The following is a 14,972-nucleotide window of genomic DNA, read 5'->3' on the forward strand; positions in this document are numbered from 1 at the left end:
AATATTAGGTGCTCGCAGTATGATGAAAGATAATAGCGCTAATAACAATAATGATAATAATAATAATAATAATAATAATAATAATAATAATAATAATAATAATAATAATATTAAGACGGCGACTATAATATTAAGTACTCGCAGCGTAATAAAATAATAATAATAATAACAATAATAAATGTAATATTAATAATAATAAAGATAATAACAATACTAATAATGATAATAAAATAATAATAATAATAATAGTAATAATAATAATAATAATAATAATAACAACAACGATAATGAGTGATGGCCATAGTTGGACAGTGACACGCGACTATATTAATAGAAGTAAATAATTATGGTAAAATATACATGACTATTCGCGAAAAATAGGAATTTCGAAAAAGGGAGCGGGACAAAATCGGGTGTCAACATCAAGAACATGTTTTGCAAGACTTTGACAACTTATCTCAAGAAACCATATTACAAGATATTTCATGAAACCATGTTACAAGTTATTTCGTGAAATCATGATTACAAGTTATTTACAAGTTATTTCACGAAAATCATGGGCTTCTTAGCCAACCATATCATATTCATGTTTTGGGAGTTGCTTAGTTAACCGAGAAGGCTCAGATAGCCTGAAACTACGTAGCCACCGTAGGATAAGGGTTGTCGCCAGCGAGGCAACACCTTCATTATGCAGCTTTGATCCTTACATGCTTATTATTACTTAAATCTCATATCCCCGGCAAGGTGCGAGTGTTCTCATTGGCAGACTAAGTACCGTATCACGTTGTCGCTTATACTATAACATTCCCCACGTTACAAGCGCTTTATATACATGTATTTCCATTGATTTATCGTTTTCGTACTTTACTCACGTTTCATACTCATGTTCAAGTTACATTCGCCGCCATGTCCCATACCTATGTTGTTCCATGTTCTTCATTTCAAAGGTTTTCCATACTAGTACTATTCGCCATGTACTAACGTCCCTTTTGTTCCTGGCCCGCACTTCACCGGTGCGTATACCGATTTTCGTGAGCATACACCGCGCAGAGATCACCCAGCGCATCGCCTTATCGCGAGCCCCACTCCTCTCGGGTTCAACACGAGTCCGTATTAGTATTCGCCGATGGTAGTCCGTGGCCATGTCCCGGTAGTTAGTATTCGTACATGTTTTAGAGGTTTCATAGACAGATATTAGTTCACGAGTCGCTTATGCTTTCATGTTTGCGTGACTATTACGTTTTCATGAATTATTCATGCGGCGAGTTAATTTCAAGACTTTATTCCGCAAATTACATTTTCATGATTCATTTAAATTGCATCATATAGATTATATTGTTTTGATCCCCATGTTGACAAGCAAGCCATGAGGTTCGCTCGGACACATGCAAGCAAGGCCCGAGTGCCGTGTTACGCCTAGGCCATGGTTCGGGGCATGACAGTAGTTTAGTCAATTTACATTTTTTTTTTCTTGGAGTGAGTGGTTTCTTAAGGAGTGTGCAAATGGCTAAGTGGACTCTTTTTTTGATCCAGAGAGAGTAATTGATAGTTAAGAGGGCTTTTGACTAAGATATCCTTAATTATAATTTTCTTTTCTTGTGAGGTTGACATAATTATTATGGGGATATGGGAGTGTGTCAAGGGCAAATTTGAAAAGGAGAACTACTTACTTTCATGATTTTGTTAAACCTATTATTTTGGACCAACTTTTAAAGGCTAAAACCTCAATTATTTTGAACCGGAGGGAGTAATTATTTTGATTTGATGAGGATTTCAAGGACAAGCAATTTTAGCCCGCACCAAACCATGCAAGTCGTTTTCTACTCCCTCCGTTCACTTTTACTTGTCCACTATTCTATTTATATATGTAGCGAGTTCGAATTGCATAAGTCAAACCTATTTTTTTCCACAATATTTTCATATCTTTCTAAATATCAGTAATTTTTTTTCAAAACACTTAAAATTCTATATTCGAATTCAAAGTCAAAACTACAATATTTGACTGTTGAAATCCGGAAAATATCATATAAATTAGAATAGTGGGAGTATCATGTTAAATTGATCTACATAATAAATGACTCTTTAGATCAAGTCTAATAATGATATCTTGTTATAAGGGGTGGATGCATAATATAGTTATTGGATCAGCCGAACCTTTTTTTTTTTAATTTAATTATGCCCAGTTGGGATTTTATTTATTTAAAGAAATAAGGTCCAACAAAGAAAATAAAAGAGCAAATGACCGGCCCAAAATTGGTTCGGCCCAAATAATTACATTTGACCCCCGTTTCTAAATTGGGGATATCTGAAAATGTTGCCCTATTTTCTCGCCGTTTGTCTGAAGCTCGTTGTTAACCTCTGAAGCTGATCTTTATCGTCTTCTTCTTTCCTTTTCTGGTACGTATTATGAGTTGATTTCAGCCCTTTTATTCCATTATTGTTTGTTGTTCCATTAATTGCTTGTTGTTGAACACAAATTAATCCCCCTCTTTTGTCTGTTGGTTGAGGTTTCGAGTCGTGTTTCTGGTCATGTTTCTGGTGATGTTTTCCACCATGCTCACGCACCCAGCTGGATCTGAGCTTCATTTCTTCTGTAAGCTTTGTACCTGTACTTGTTCCCCTGTAGATTTGTCATGTGTATCTGTCCCTGATGTACATCTCCTTCTAGCCATGATTTATACTTGTGTAGATTTAAATTCTGCCTACTTGAAATACAAATAAGGCATTACTCAAATCCATTTTGTATAGGCCATGACTTAGAATTTGATTGTGTATTCTTTCACTTTGATGATCCTGTTGTATCTGCAGTGATTTTGTAAGCTCTATGTGTTCCCCACTTTGTTGTATCCTGTGTACCTGTATCTGCTGGAAATCTCCTTCTAGCCATGGCTTATACTTGTAGAAATTTAATTTCTGCCCACTTGAATGAGCATCATACGATGCTAATACCATAAATAAGGCATCTATCAAATCCCTTTGGTATAGGTCATGACTTAGAATTTGATTGTGTACTTTTCTCTCTCGAACCCGCCGTATCCGTATGATACTAGCTTCTCGGTTATCGTGTCCCGTGGTTTTCTTGCACGATATGCCTTGAGATTCTTCATCGGGTGTCTTCTATGTGATATGTACCTTCTCCCAAGAGCTTTGATCGTCAGATCCCGCTCACCGCTACCTGATGCTTAAAGGTCTGCCCTATGTGTGCTCATGTGACCCCTAATTTGTTTTGTGTTATTCTTGAACAGAACTATATTCATACTAGAACCCCTTGACATTGATACAAATAGATGTAGTGTGTATCCCTTTGACTGAGCACCATCTGGTACTAATACCACAAAGTAGACCCACTCCTTCTCTACTTGATCCCTGCCATTGATGTACCCTCTGTGCTTGTATTGTCGGCGCATTCCGACATGTTGTTTGTAAGATCTAATACACAGCAATTGACATTTCCTCTGTATTGTTTAGTCCTGTAACATAAACCTGCAAAAATAAACAAACTGTTAGATAAAAAATCAGTCTCATTCTCCTCCTCCAGGGTTTGAATGAGATGATCTCCTAATGTCCATTCTCCTTCTTTCTCCATCCCCTTCAGTATCTCCTTATTCAGATATGGAATTTGACTCTCATCACTATTTAGGATTCTTCTCATCTGCACATTCAACTCCTCAAACAAATAGCACTGCAAAGGACCTTTATCTAAAGCAAAGTTGGCTAAAGCATCAGCCAACTTATTTGCTTCCCTTAGAATATGATTGAATATGACATCCAGGTCCCTTTTATATTCCTTCACCTCTTCTACCCAACCTGCAATATTCCATGGAGGTTTCCATTCTTCAGATAATATTTTCTGAATAGTTTGAGAATCAACGAAAATGATATCGGGCACTCGTTGCTTGCGCACAAGGCCTCCAAAATAGCCACAATTTCTGCTTCTATATTTGTGGCATAACCAATCTCCTCAGCTTGTGCATATAGTAGATTCCCTTCAGCATCTCTCAAGCAAAAACCATAGGCACTCCTCCCTGGGTTACCTCTAGAAACACCATCTGTGTTGCAAGCACACCACCCCAGTGGAGGTAAATTCCATCTAACTTGTGTTACCTTCATTTTTGCCTTGCCTCCCTCCAACATTTGAATCAATTCTTTCCATCCAGTTAGAATATTTCTAATAGAGGGATTCCCGCATAATACTAGTCTTTGAATAAAGAGAGTAAGACTAGATAGATAATCGAACTATTAACCTTCCCGTGCCCATGTTTAATACCATTTCTTCTCTTCTAAAGTTCCCAAATTATAATTGATGGCACTGCAAAGATATATCTGTTTCAATCTGCCAGTTATTGGTGCCTCCACCATTTCACAATCAATTGTTGCAGCAAGACCTTCCATGCTTATTCCCGCAAAGATTGTAAAATGACCATGTCCTTTTAGTCAGATCTGATGTTAGAAACAAATGGTGCATAGTCTCCTCTCTAGGACTTATACAACACCAACACCAACACCTAGACACCAAATTGATATTCCTCTTTTTTAACACATCATCTATAGGAATTTTGTATTTCCAAAGATCTCCAAAGAAAAAAGGAAATCTTAAAAGGCAGCCCTTTTATGTAACACCCTGCATCTTGGAACTAAGTTTAGACTCATAGCATAAGAGTTTTAGCGGAAAAAAACTGAAGGTTTGAACGTTTTGCGAAAATGGTTGATACGCCTACTTCGGGCAGCGATAACTCCTTGATCAGTTTGAAATTTGGGAAAGTACCCTTAATGAAAGTTATAGTGTGTAGAAATACCTTTCTAACGATATAAGGACCAACCCAATCAGATATCGGATCAAGGAGATATGATCATCTCAATATGGCTAATAGTAAAGCACTTGAAACCCTATAGAATCGGCTAAGTTTTCGATACGTCTGACTTCCAGTCAAATTTCGTGCAAATCCGTTGGGAATTTGAGGAACCTTCCTTGATGAAAGTTGTATCCCTTTGAAATAGATTTTCAACGGTATATTATGGGTCTTGAACAGAGTTATGTACGAGAAGTTATGCCCATTTTACCGAACACTATGCAAAACCGACACCCGTCGCTTCTCGGGGCGCGTGAGGGCGCGAGAGAGAGCACGCGATGGCCCGCTTCGCGGGAGAGATCGCGCAACTCGAGTTTTTAGCTTCGAATATTTTACGATGCACCCGCATCGCGGAACCATCGCGAAACGGGTCAGTTTTGGGTCAAAAGGTCGGTTTACGCGTTTTAAGTTATATTTAAGGTTTGGGGTTTATTTCCCAAAAGACCCCATTCACGAAAAATTAACCTAAAGTCAAGAAGAACAAGTCCCAAGCCTCAAGAACCCTACAAGGTAAGTTTTATCATGATTTTAGGTTGAATTCAAGTCCCTAATCTCTTTCTAACTTGAGTAAACCCATCTCAAGGTTCAAGAATTCAAGATTTTGGAAATCCTCTTCAAAGTTAGGGTATTTAATGCAAGTTTGAGGCATTACCAGGTATGTAGAGTTACTATCTATGTGTGGGAACATCATTGTTCTTCCCCACGCCTCCTAATCCATAAAGTATGAAACTTTACAAAACTAGGGTTTCTATTCTATACTATGCTCATGATAACCCTAGGTCCATGTCTATAATTATATTATGTTTGCATTGCTATTATTCTATCATTGTGTTCTTGATACTCATTATGATTATTGAGGATCTATCCGTAATTCATGAAAACCCACATCTTGTATTCCATGGGTTCTTGCATGCATGTTTTTGACTAAGAATGATTGTTTCATGAATATCCTACATATCTACAAGTTTTCATGCAAATGTATTACATAATTACTTTCCTGCTATGATACAAGATACATACTCTCTAAATACAAGCTATTTCATGAAACCATGTTTACAAGTTATTTTCGTGAAATCATGATTACAAGACTAGTACAAGTTAATTCACGAAAATCATGGGCTTCTTAGCCAACTATATTATGTTCATGTTTTTGGGAGTTGCACGACCACCGAGAAGGCTCGGATAGCTCGAAACTACGTAGCCACCGTAGGAAAAGGATCGCTCCGCCCGCTAGGACGATACCTTAATTTTACACCGAATGGATCCATCGTGCACGATACCATCTTATACCCCGGCAAGGTATTTAGGCTCGCCGGTCGCAAATGGAGACCGTACTCACGTACCCACGTGGTGATATCACATGGTCGGTTTATGAAATGCTCTCCCTACTTATCATGTTTTACGTATGCTATATATATATATATATGTATTCATGCTCATGTTCATGTCCAGGTTTTCAGTTTCAGTTCTTATCATGTTATTCCATGTCCCATGTTATTTCTTTCGAGCTTCTTTACATGCCAAGATATATTCAATGTGTCGACGCCCCTTTTATTGCCTGGGGTTCGCATTTCACGACGATGCGGATTCTGGAGGACGACGCTTCGCTCATTAGGATCCGTACGTACTTACCTTATCGCGAGCCCCATATCATTCGGGTTTATCGCATTATCTTTCTTTATCCACTTTTGCATCTAAAGGTGGCTTGTCAGTCTTGTCCCAGCAAGTACGTTACGTGTTCTTTAGACCCATGTTAGAGGTTTCATAGACAAGATAAGTGTCACGTTAGACTTCCAAATTTGGTTAGCCGTTTGGCTCATTTATGATATTTCCGCATTCATGACCTAAATCAAGTATTTTTATATGTAATATTATGACTTACTATGTTTCTATAAGGGCTCATCATGCACTGCACGTTATATTTCCGCTCATGTGTGCCTCATTATAGTTCAGCAAGCCATGTGGTTCGCTCGGTCACATGCAGTCAGGCACCGAGTGCCGTGTTACGCCCAGGCCATGGTTCGGGGCGTGACATTTTATCCACATGAACCTGTAGCTGTCCACTTGTGGTCCCCTCAGCCTAATATACTCCCAAGTTGATTTAATTGAAAATTCCCCTCTTGTGTCTAGTATCCACCATGATCTATCAATATCTCTTTCCTCCCTGGGTGGGGTTATATTCTCTATTATATGATCAACAATGTCCTTAGTGAGTACTTCCATCAATTTTTCTCTATTCCACCTCCCCTCAACTACCACATGTTTCACATTCTGAATTCTCTCATCATAAGTATCCCCTGGAATTACATAGTATAAAGCTCCCAATCCAGTCCAATTGTCAAACCAGAACTGTGAGTCTCCTTTCCTAACTTGCCACCAAATTTGATGTTCTATTAAATCCCTGGCTTCTAACATTCTTTTCCAGGTCTGTGACCCCTGTTTCCATAGTACCACTATAGCATGTTTTTTCCTACAATATTTGTTGGTCATATAAGCACTCCACAAGGTAGGTTTTGTCCTGAAATTCCACCAGAGCTTACAAAAAAGTGCCAAAGACACATCATGAAGGGATCTAAAACCGAGGCCCCCCTCTGGGGTTGGAACACACAATTTATTCCAAGCCACCCAATGTGTGCTCCTGCCCCCAATGGTATTGCTCCAAAAAAACTGAGCAAACATCTTGTGAATTTGCCTAATGATCCCCATTGGAGGGTTAACAGCTGACAACATGTGGATTGGCATACTTTGAAGCACATGTTTAATAAGAATTGCCCTTCCTCCAAAGGATAACATTTTACCCTTCCAGCCTTGTAATCTATTCATGATTTTAAGGATCAAAGCATTAAAGAATTCCTTCTTCCTCCTACAATGATAAATAGGGCAACCCAAATACATAAAAGGAAATTCTTTTCTATTAATACCGCCATAAATCTCAATCGTGATACTAATGTCCCCCGTGACATTTTTATGCATATAAATAGCACTTTTGTCCAAATTGATCTTCTGACCAGAAGTCTGCTCATAATTCTTCAATATCCCCATTATCATTTGCAAAGATACCACATCTGCCGAAGTAAAGATGATCATGTCATCAGCATAGGCAAGATGATTTACTTTTGGACTCCATTTAGGCATACCAAAACCCTTAAACCGGGCTTTCGGTGAAGTATTCGAACTCCTAGATAAGACCTCAGCTGCTAAGATAAATAAAGTAGGGGAAAGAGGGTCCCCTTGCTTTACTCCTCTGGTAGATTGGAAGAAACCTTGTTGCTGCCCATTTATCAACACAGAGTACCAGTTATTGTTAACAATCCTGTAGACCATGTCTATAATCTTCTCTGAGAAACCCATCTGCCTAAGTACCTTAGTTAATAACAACCAAGAAACCCTGTCATAGGCCTTTGCCATATCCAGCTTAATTATCATATTTGCATCTTTTGTCCTCAGCCTTATATCAGACACAATTTCTTGAGTTAACAGTATATTCTCCACAATACTCCTATCTTTAACAAATCCAGACTGATTGAGTGATATGATATCAGATAATTTTGACACCAATCTCCCATGAATCAGTCTAGAAAAGATCTTATTCACAAAATTGCTCAAACTAATTGGTCTCATATCAGAGAAGGTGTTAACCAGCTCCTTCTTTGGTAATAAGACCAGGTTAGTATGAGTAACAAACTTGGGCAGTTCTGCTCCACAAAAGAAAGCCTTTATCATATTGGTAACATCCTCTCCGATAATTTCCCAGCAAGCTTGATAAAATACACTAGTAAAACCATCAGATCCTCCTGCACTCTCTCCATTTAGTTGAAAAACCACTGCCTTCACCTCTTCTTTAGTTGGTTCTGCCTCAAACCACAAATTATCATCCTCAAAAATCATTCTGGGCAAGTGATTTAGAATTTCAAAATCTTTTGGATCTTCTTCCTTTGTAAATTGAGCAAAGGTAGAATCTGATGGCTTCAGCAATTATTCCCTCTTCTTCTTCTATCCAATTCCCATCTGCCCCTTGAATTCTTCTTATCTGCATCCTTTTCCTTCTCCCCTGAACATACGCATGAAAAAAATTTGTATTTCTATCCCCATCCTGAAACCACTGCATCCCAGCTTTCTGCTTCCAAAATTCTTCCTCTAAATGCAAATATCTGTTTAAATCTACCTGCACTTTATGCAATTCCTGTATATTTGTTGGTGTTGGCAGATTCTGAAATTGTGCTTCTTTCACCTTAATGACCTCTTCAAGAGCCTCAATTTCTTGGAATATATTCCCAAAGGTTGCTTTACTCTATTGTACCAAAGCTGCTTTCACCTTTTTCAGTTTATGGTAAAAAAGAATGAAAGCATTTGCCATAAAATGTCCAATTTTGTTTAATCAACTCCATGAAACATTCATTCTTTACCCAAAAGTTTAAAAACTTAAAAGGTTTTTTGATACTTCTATTGTCTCTTATATAGGAAATTAGCATGGGAGCATGATCTAACCCTTAATTTAATGGTTAAGTGCTGCTGATGGTCCACAATTATGTGATAGTCAAATATATCTTCCACAAAAGCCCAAATCTTACCAGATATATTAACTATTGCATGCTCCATTCCAATTCTTCTTCTATATTCCTCTATCTTGTCTGGATCTTGAAAAGGTTCCATTAAGCCTATAAATCCAAAATGGTATCTTTGATTTAGTTTTATTAACCTTGTAAAAGCTTCCATGGTATTAACAGACCTAATATTCCATATAAGAGCATTCATCATGGTTTATTAAGTTTATTAATCTGCCTTCTAGTATGAACTCCACTCCCAGGTGGAACACTTGTCTCTCTTGATATCTTTTTCTTTGCTTTACCTTCTCATTTTTTAAGATACTTTGGTGAAATATCTCCTGCTCTAACAGCTGCTTCCATATTATGCTCTATGGTATGCACATCTAGATCTCTGCTTCCCCCCTTCAATATTAAATATTTATTTTGGAATCTCCTCCCACACTGTTATCTGCCCTAATACTTCTGATTTGTCTTCTTCAGGCTGCACCATGTTAAGATCATGTATTTCCTTATCCTTTTGTTTCCCTGCTACATTCTCCTGATTGCTTGCCTCATTTTCCATATTGTTAGTACTACTATCCCCTATTTGTTCATATTCCTCATGGCTCTTCAAATCCCATCTGCTATGATTCTCCTGTTGTGCCACTGTTTTGCTTTGACTATCACTCTCCTTTCCCTGCAATATCTGATTTAGATATGGAGTTTGAAATTTCTCCACATTAACCTGTGCATCAGATAGTAATTTCTCCCCTTTGCTTGTGGTTGTTGTCTTGCTGCCGTTCACACTGGATTGATGTGTACTCTTATTATTATGCTCATCTTCCTCCCCTTGATGACTTGTTGTTGCATGTTTTGTTTGAATATTTTTGCCTGGTGTTTGCATTTGGGACTCATCAAGTAAAATACCCTCAGCATCATCATTTACTATCTGTTGTTCCCTTGGTTTCTCCATGTTCTTATTATGTTTTCCATCTCTATCTACCATGTTGTCCCCTTTTGGTTGTTTTGTTTCATGTGGCTTGTTGGCTGCTTCCTTTGCAGGGCTTTTGTGGATATAGAAACTCTTCTCAATCCATGTTCTAGTATCTTCTTGGCAATCTGCTTCGATTGACAATGTCCTGATTCTCTGAGACCTCTTCTAGTGCTGCAAATACATTGGTAGTTATCATGGTTCCCTCCTTATTCTTTTGTACTGGACTAACTTCCCCAATTATAACACCTGATTTATCCTTCTTGTATTTGCTTCTTCTTTGCGTCCATTCTTGTTTACCAAAGATTGTACCATCCCCTTCTCCCTTGAAAGCCTTCTTTATTTTGTGTTTCTGTAGAAACAACTTCTGCATTTTCTTTTCTTAATTCTTCTCTGTATTGCTTCGCCAGTTCAGGATTAAGCACTCTACATTCCATCTCCTCATGACCTTGGAGTTTACAGTGTTTGCAATATTTTGGTAAGTAATCATAATTAATCCTTACCCATTTTGATTTTATTATTCCTGATTCATCCTCTTCAGCAATGTTTATCCTCTTTGGAAGTGTTGCTAATAAATCAACCTCAACTTTGACTTTTGCGCAGCTTGGTCTTGTTTTGTTTGCTGTGGCCAGATCAACAGTTAAAGGTTTTCCAACTGAAGTTGCCATGGAAAACACTGCCTCTTTAGCAAAGAAATTTGGAGGCAGTTCAGGGAAACTTATCCAAGCTACAGCCCTTGAAGTCTCTTCTTTTGGATTGAACCATGGATCCCAAATGAGAGGTCTCATTTGGCAATATCTGTCATGCCCTTTTAGGTAGTATGCAGGGGTAGACATTGTTATACCCCATTTTAAACGGGCTAAATTAGAGTATGACATATTGGTGATTCCTATTGATTGATTTTAAGGAGTCGCCACCTAATTGATTTTAAGGTGAATTAGGGCACCTAATTATTAACTTAAAGTAGAACTAACCTCCGTTAATAGTCTGCTTAACCAAAGGTGATTCTAGGTAAGGTTCTATATTATCCTAAAGGGAAGGGGTTAGGCATCCTTTAGAATCCGTTAACTTACTATTGTCCGACCAAACTTAGGTTAATTAATTAAAGCTAAAATGACTTACAAATATTGCTGAAGTTTGAAGAAAAATGTAATAATGTTGTTAAAAAAAATAGGATTTACAAAAATAATAAGTTGCATGAAAGATGTCTTTAAATACTATTTTAAAATAAAACTTATAAAGGTCATTAAGATTTTGAAGGAAAATATAATGATGCTATATAAATAATACTTGTGGAAAATACAATAAGTTACTTATGCATAATAATTTTCAAAGAGAAGGTTTTAGCAAATGCAAACTAAAAATTATATTATATGAATAGAAAATCCTAGACTTATTTTAATATGATGAAAAAAGGCATGGGTCTTCTTTCTTTTCATTAACTCTACTTAACTGTATTTGGCTAAAAGAAATGTATAAACGGATTAATCTAAAATGTTTAAAATACATTTGAATTCATCTTTGCATATTGATGACATTTTAATTTTTAAGATAGTAATAACAAATCATGATTCCTTAGCTCAACATATGTAATAATGCTATTTTGAAAAATTAACTATTCTAATGAAAACAAATATTGTAAATACTATAAATAGTTTTAATCATAAATAGAAGAAAAGGAAACTGGTGGTATTAATTATTAATTTCCCTTTAACTTAACTACCCGTTGTTAAACTAAAACCCACTAATTCGCTAAGGTTCATCTAAATGGAGAAAATAAAACAAAATAAAGGGTTAGTTGCATAATAATACAAATTCCATGCATAAAGTAAAATAAAGGCATGAAATAAGTTAGGTGAATTCAGCCCATTTTCTAAGGATCGTCATGGATCCGCCCGCAATTCGGGCTTCGGTCCAACTATTTTTGACCGCGTGCCGTTTGTCGTTGGGCTTAGCCCGCATTTTATTTTCTGTTTGGCCGCGGCGGACCGACTCAGAGGATTTTGTTGGGCTTTGGCCCAACGTTGAATGCGGGAGATGATGAGTCCCTCAGACTCGTATGCGAAGAGCATGCATAAAAAGAAAAGGAAAAGGAGAGGATTAGTATACAATCAACGAATAAGGTTAAACATGAAAAAAAAAAAAATATATATATATATATATATATATATATATATATAAAAACTCAAAATAGCTCGGTAGATTATGTATATACTGTGTATATTTGCAATGGACAGCCATATAAGAATTCAAAATAAAAACGCAGAATCAACACTTCCCGTATCCATGAAATTCCCTATAGCATAACGATGATATGAAATGGACTTCGAGATTTCAGCCAACCAAGTTTTCCCATAACGGATGCAAGATCTATTTTCTTTTTCTAAAAAAAATGAGACGACAACTAATTCCACAAAATGCAACAACTCGAGGACACTTTAAGATGCGACAAACCAAAAAAGATTCTACAATGTTGAGTAATAATAGACAAAGAACAGATATAGTAGACAAAGAAGTGGAAGTTAATCACAAGATGAGGACCAACCGAGATCACGAGTTTAGATACATTAGCTAGGGCAATTGATCGTGTAAAATGGGTTCGAATTCCGAGAGTAATAAGCAATGCAAGCAGGCACATTTAGAGATTCTCAAGCTGCTTAGAGCATTATAGGCTCGATCAAGATTTTTTAAGTGGATAATTTATTAGATAGGCCGATTCAAATAAGTTCAACATCATTTTAAAGCAGAATCCACTATATTTATGATCATGTAATGGCAAGAATGAATGCCTAAGAACATATCATTTACACACAAATCTCTCGACTCTCAACATTATTTTTAAAATCTTTGATCAAGAACTCCAAATTTCGCAAAACAAAGATACTCTTAAGGTTTAAAAGGCATTCGGAGGTTTAAACAAAGTTTAGTTCAACAATCAATTAGCCGTTTAATACTCATGTCAATCTACTTCCAAGAATTCAACACATAATTTGGAGCACAACAATGATCTAAAGGACCTAAATAAAGCCAGTAAATGTAAAAGAAACACTCAACATGAATAAAGAGGTTCTTTAAACTAAAAATATGATTATAGTAAAAGAGAAAACCAAAAGAATCGTAACTTCATTATTTAAAATATTTAATGAGTGTTCGAGACTAGACCAACTGTTTATTCAATATCTAAGCAACACATGACTTTAAGCTACCCAAATATCAAACAAACACACGCAGTTCCACATGGATCTGTGTAACCATCAAACATACTACATAAACATCCTTAGCAATTCGACTAAACAAAGCCTCCAAGCCAAGACAATGCAATCAAATTATTCACTACTTTATATGAACCGGCACAAGTTCAAACAGTGGCCATACAAGGCTTAAAGCGGCAATATAATAATTCTGACATCAATGAACACAATCCTCGATTACTATAAATCGAACATCACCACATAAACATTGTTTAAACTAACATAGCCAAATAATAAGCTAACAAACATCATCGGCTAGACAAAATTACCACTTGATTAATTATTCGTTCAAACTAGGTAAAATTAACTTGGAGAACATAATTAACTACATTGAGCTTAAATTGATACTACGCTATATTAACTAAGACTAAATTCGATCGAACTAAACGAACACCAACATAGTCGTTAACTAACACATGAATACAAATTAAACTAAACAAACCAAAGTACCAAAATAAAGAAAAGGAAGAGGGTTTATCGACCTCTCTTGAGGTGCGATGAAGCTGTGGTCACGACGTCACGAATTTAGCTCGAACTCGAACGAACCCGAACTCGATGAAAATAACTAGAGTTTCAAATCGAAGAATGAAATTAGGGTAATGTGTGGCTATTATTGGAACAGGGCTATATTTTCGACGATAATTTCAGTCTTACTAACTTATATTTTCGAAGAAATACTGATTTCAAAGAAAACCCAGACCGAAAGAAGACTAGGACTTCCTCGCTAAAAAAAACCCCCTTTTTGTGAGTCAAGAAGGTGAGCATTTATAGGCTGATTTTGGGTTAGATTTTCAACTTCATGAGCGGGAATTCAAAAACGAAAATTCAAAATCGAGTCAAACCCGTGATCATCTGAACGTTGAGGTCCTTTCACGTGGTTTGATTCGGACTTTACTCAAAAATGGCTAGACCTTTTTTCTGATTTTGCAGATTACAGCGTGATTCGAAACCAAAGATGGAAAATCTACTCTGTTGATGACCAAATATATGACCATAAGCAAAGATGGAGACAAATCTTGCATGGAAATGGTATGGACAGGTCTGTAATTGGTTAAAGAGGGTCTGTATTTTTGCTAAAATGGTAGAGAGAGGGAAAGGAGAAAGAGACGAGAGAGAGAGAGAGAAAAAATGAGAAAGAGGGAGGCGTCGGCTAGGGTTGTGCTTAGCTGAGAATTGATTTAGAAGAGAAGTGGGATCGGGTCGTACGTGGTGTGTTTGGAGCGGAGCGGTGAGCCGAGACGTGGGCTGGTCCGTTTGGGCCATTCATTTTGGGTGAAATATGGATCCTTTTCCTCCATTTTAAATTATTTTGGGCTTCTAATTTAATACTATGTGAAATTGAATAGTAACAAAG

The 14,972-nt window shown here is 36.8% G+C and overlaps 2 protein-coding genes across 2 annotated transcripts; both read right to left on the bottom strand.

Moving 5' to 3' along the window:
- Positions 1-3,355: 3,355 nt before the first annotated feature.
- On the bottom strand, positions 3,356-8,738 carry LOC132038264 (uncharacterized). The gene is made up of 3 exons (XM_059428953.1): positions 6,901-8,738; positions 3,901-4,198; positions 3,356-3,850 (listed from the first exon to the last, which is right to left on the bottom strand). The coding sequence occupies exons 1-3, from the start codon at positions 8,736-8,738 to the stop codon at positions 3,356-3,358; spliced, it is 2,631 nt and encodes an 876-aa protein (XP_059284936.1).
- A 1,077-nt stretch (positions 8,739-9,815) lies between these two features.
- LOC132038265 (uncharacterized) lies at positions 9,816-11,203 on the bottom strand. The gene is made up of 2 exons (XM_059428954.1): positions 10,668-11,203; positions 9,816-10,515 (listed from the first exon to the last, which is right to left on the bottom strand). The coding sequence occupies exons 1-2, from the start codon at positions 11,201-11,203 to the stop codon at positions 9,816-9,818; spliced, it is 1,236 nt and encodes a 411-aa protein (XP_059284937.1).
- Positions 11,204-14,972: the final 3,769 nt, after the last annotated feature.

This window comes from Lycium ferocissimum, chromosome 11, assembly GCF_029784015.1.
Source record: "Lycium ferocissimum isolate CSIRO_LF1 chromosome 11, AGI_CSIRO_Lferr_CH_V1, whole genome shotgun sequence".
NCBI lineage: Eukaryota > Viridiplantae > Streptophyta > Magnoliopsida > Solanales > Solanaceae > Lycium > Lycium ferocissimum.

Excerpts from the sequence above, each read along its gene's own strand:
- LOC132038264 (XM_059428953.1), bottom strand. The coding sequence starts at position 8,738 with ATGATTTTTGAGGATGATAATTTGTGGTTTGAGGCAGAACCAACTAAA. Across the intron at positions 4,199-6,900 it reads CCACAAGTGGACAGCTACAG|ACTAGTATTATGCGGGAATC; the intron begins GTTCATGTGGAT and ends CTTTATTCAAAG. Across the intron at positions 3,851-3,900 it reads CTATTTTGGAGGCCTTGTGC|AAAATATTATCTGAAGAATG; the intron begins GCAAGCAACGAG and ends CAAACTATTCAG.
- LOC132038265 (XM_059428954.1), bottom strand. The coding sequence starts at position 11,203 with ATGTCTACCCCTGCATACTACCTAAAAGGGCATGACAGATATTGCCAA. Across the intron at positions 10,516-10,667 it reads AGGGGATGGTACAATCTTTG|GACATTGTCAATCGAAGCAG; the intron begins GTAAACAAGAAT and ends TCAGAGAATCAG.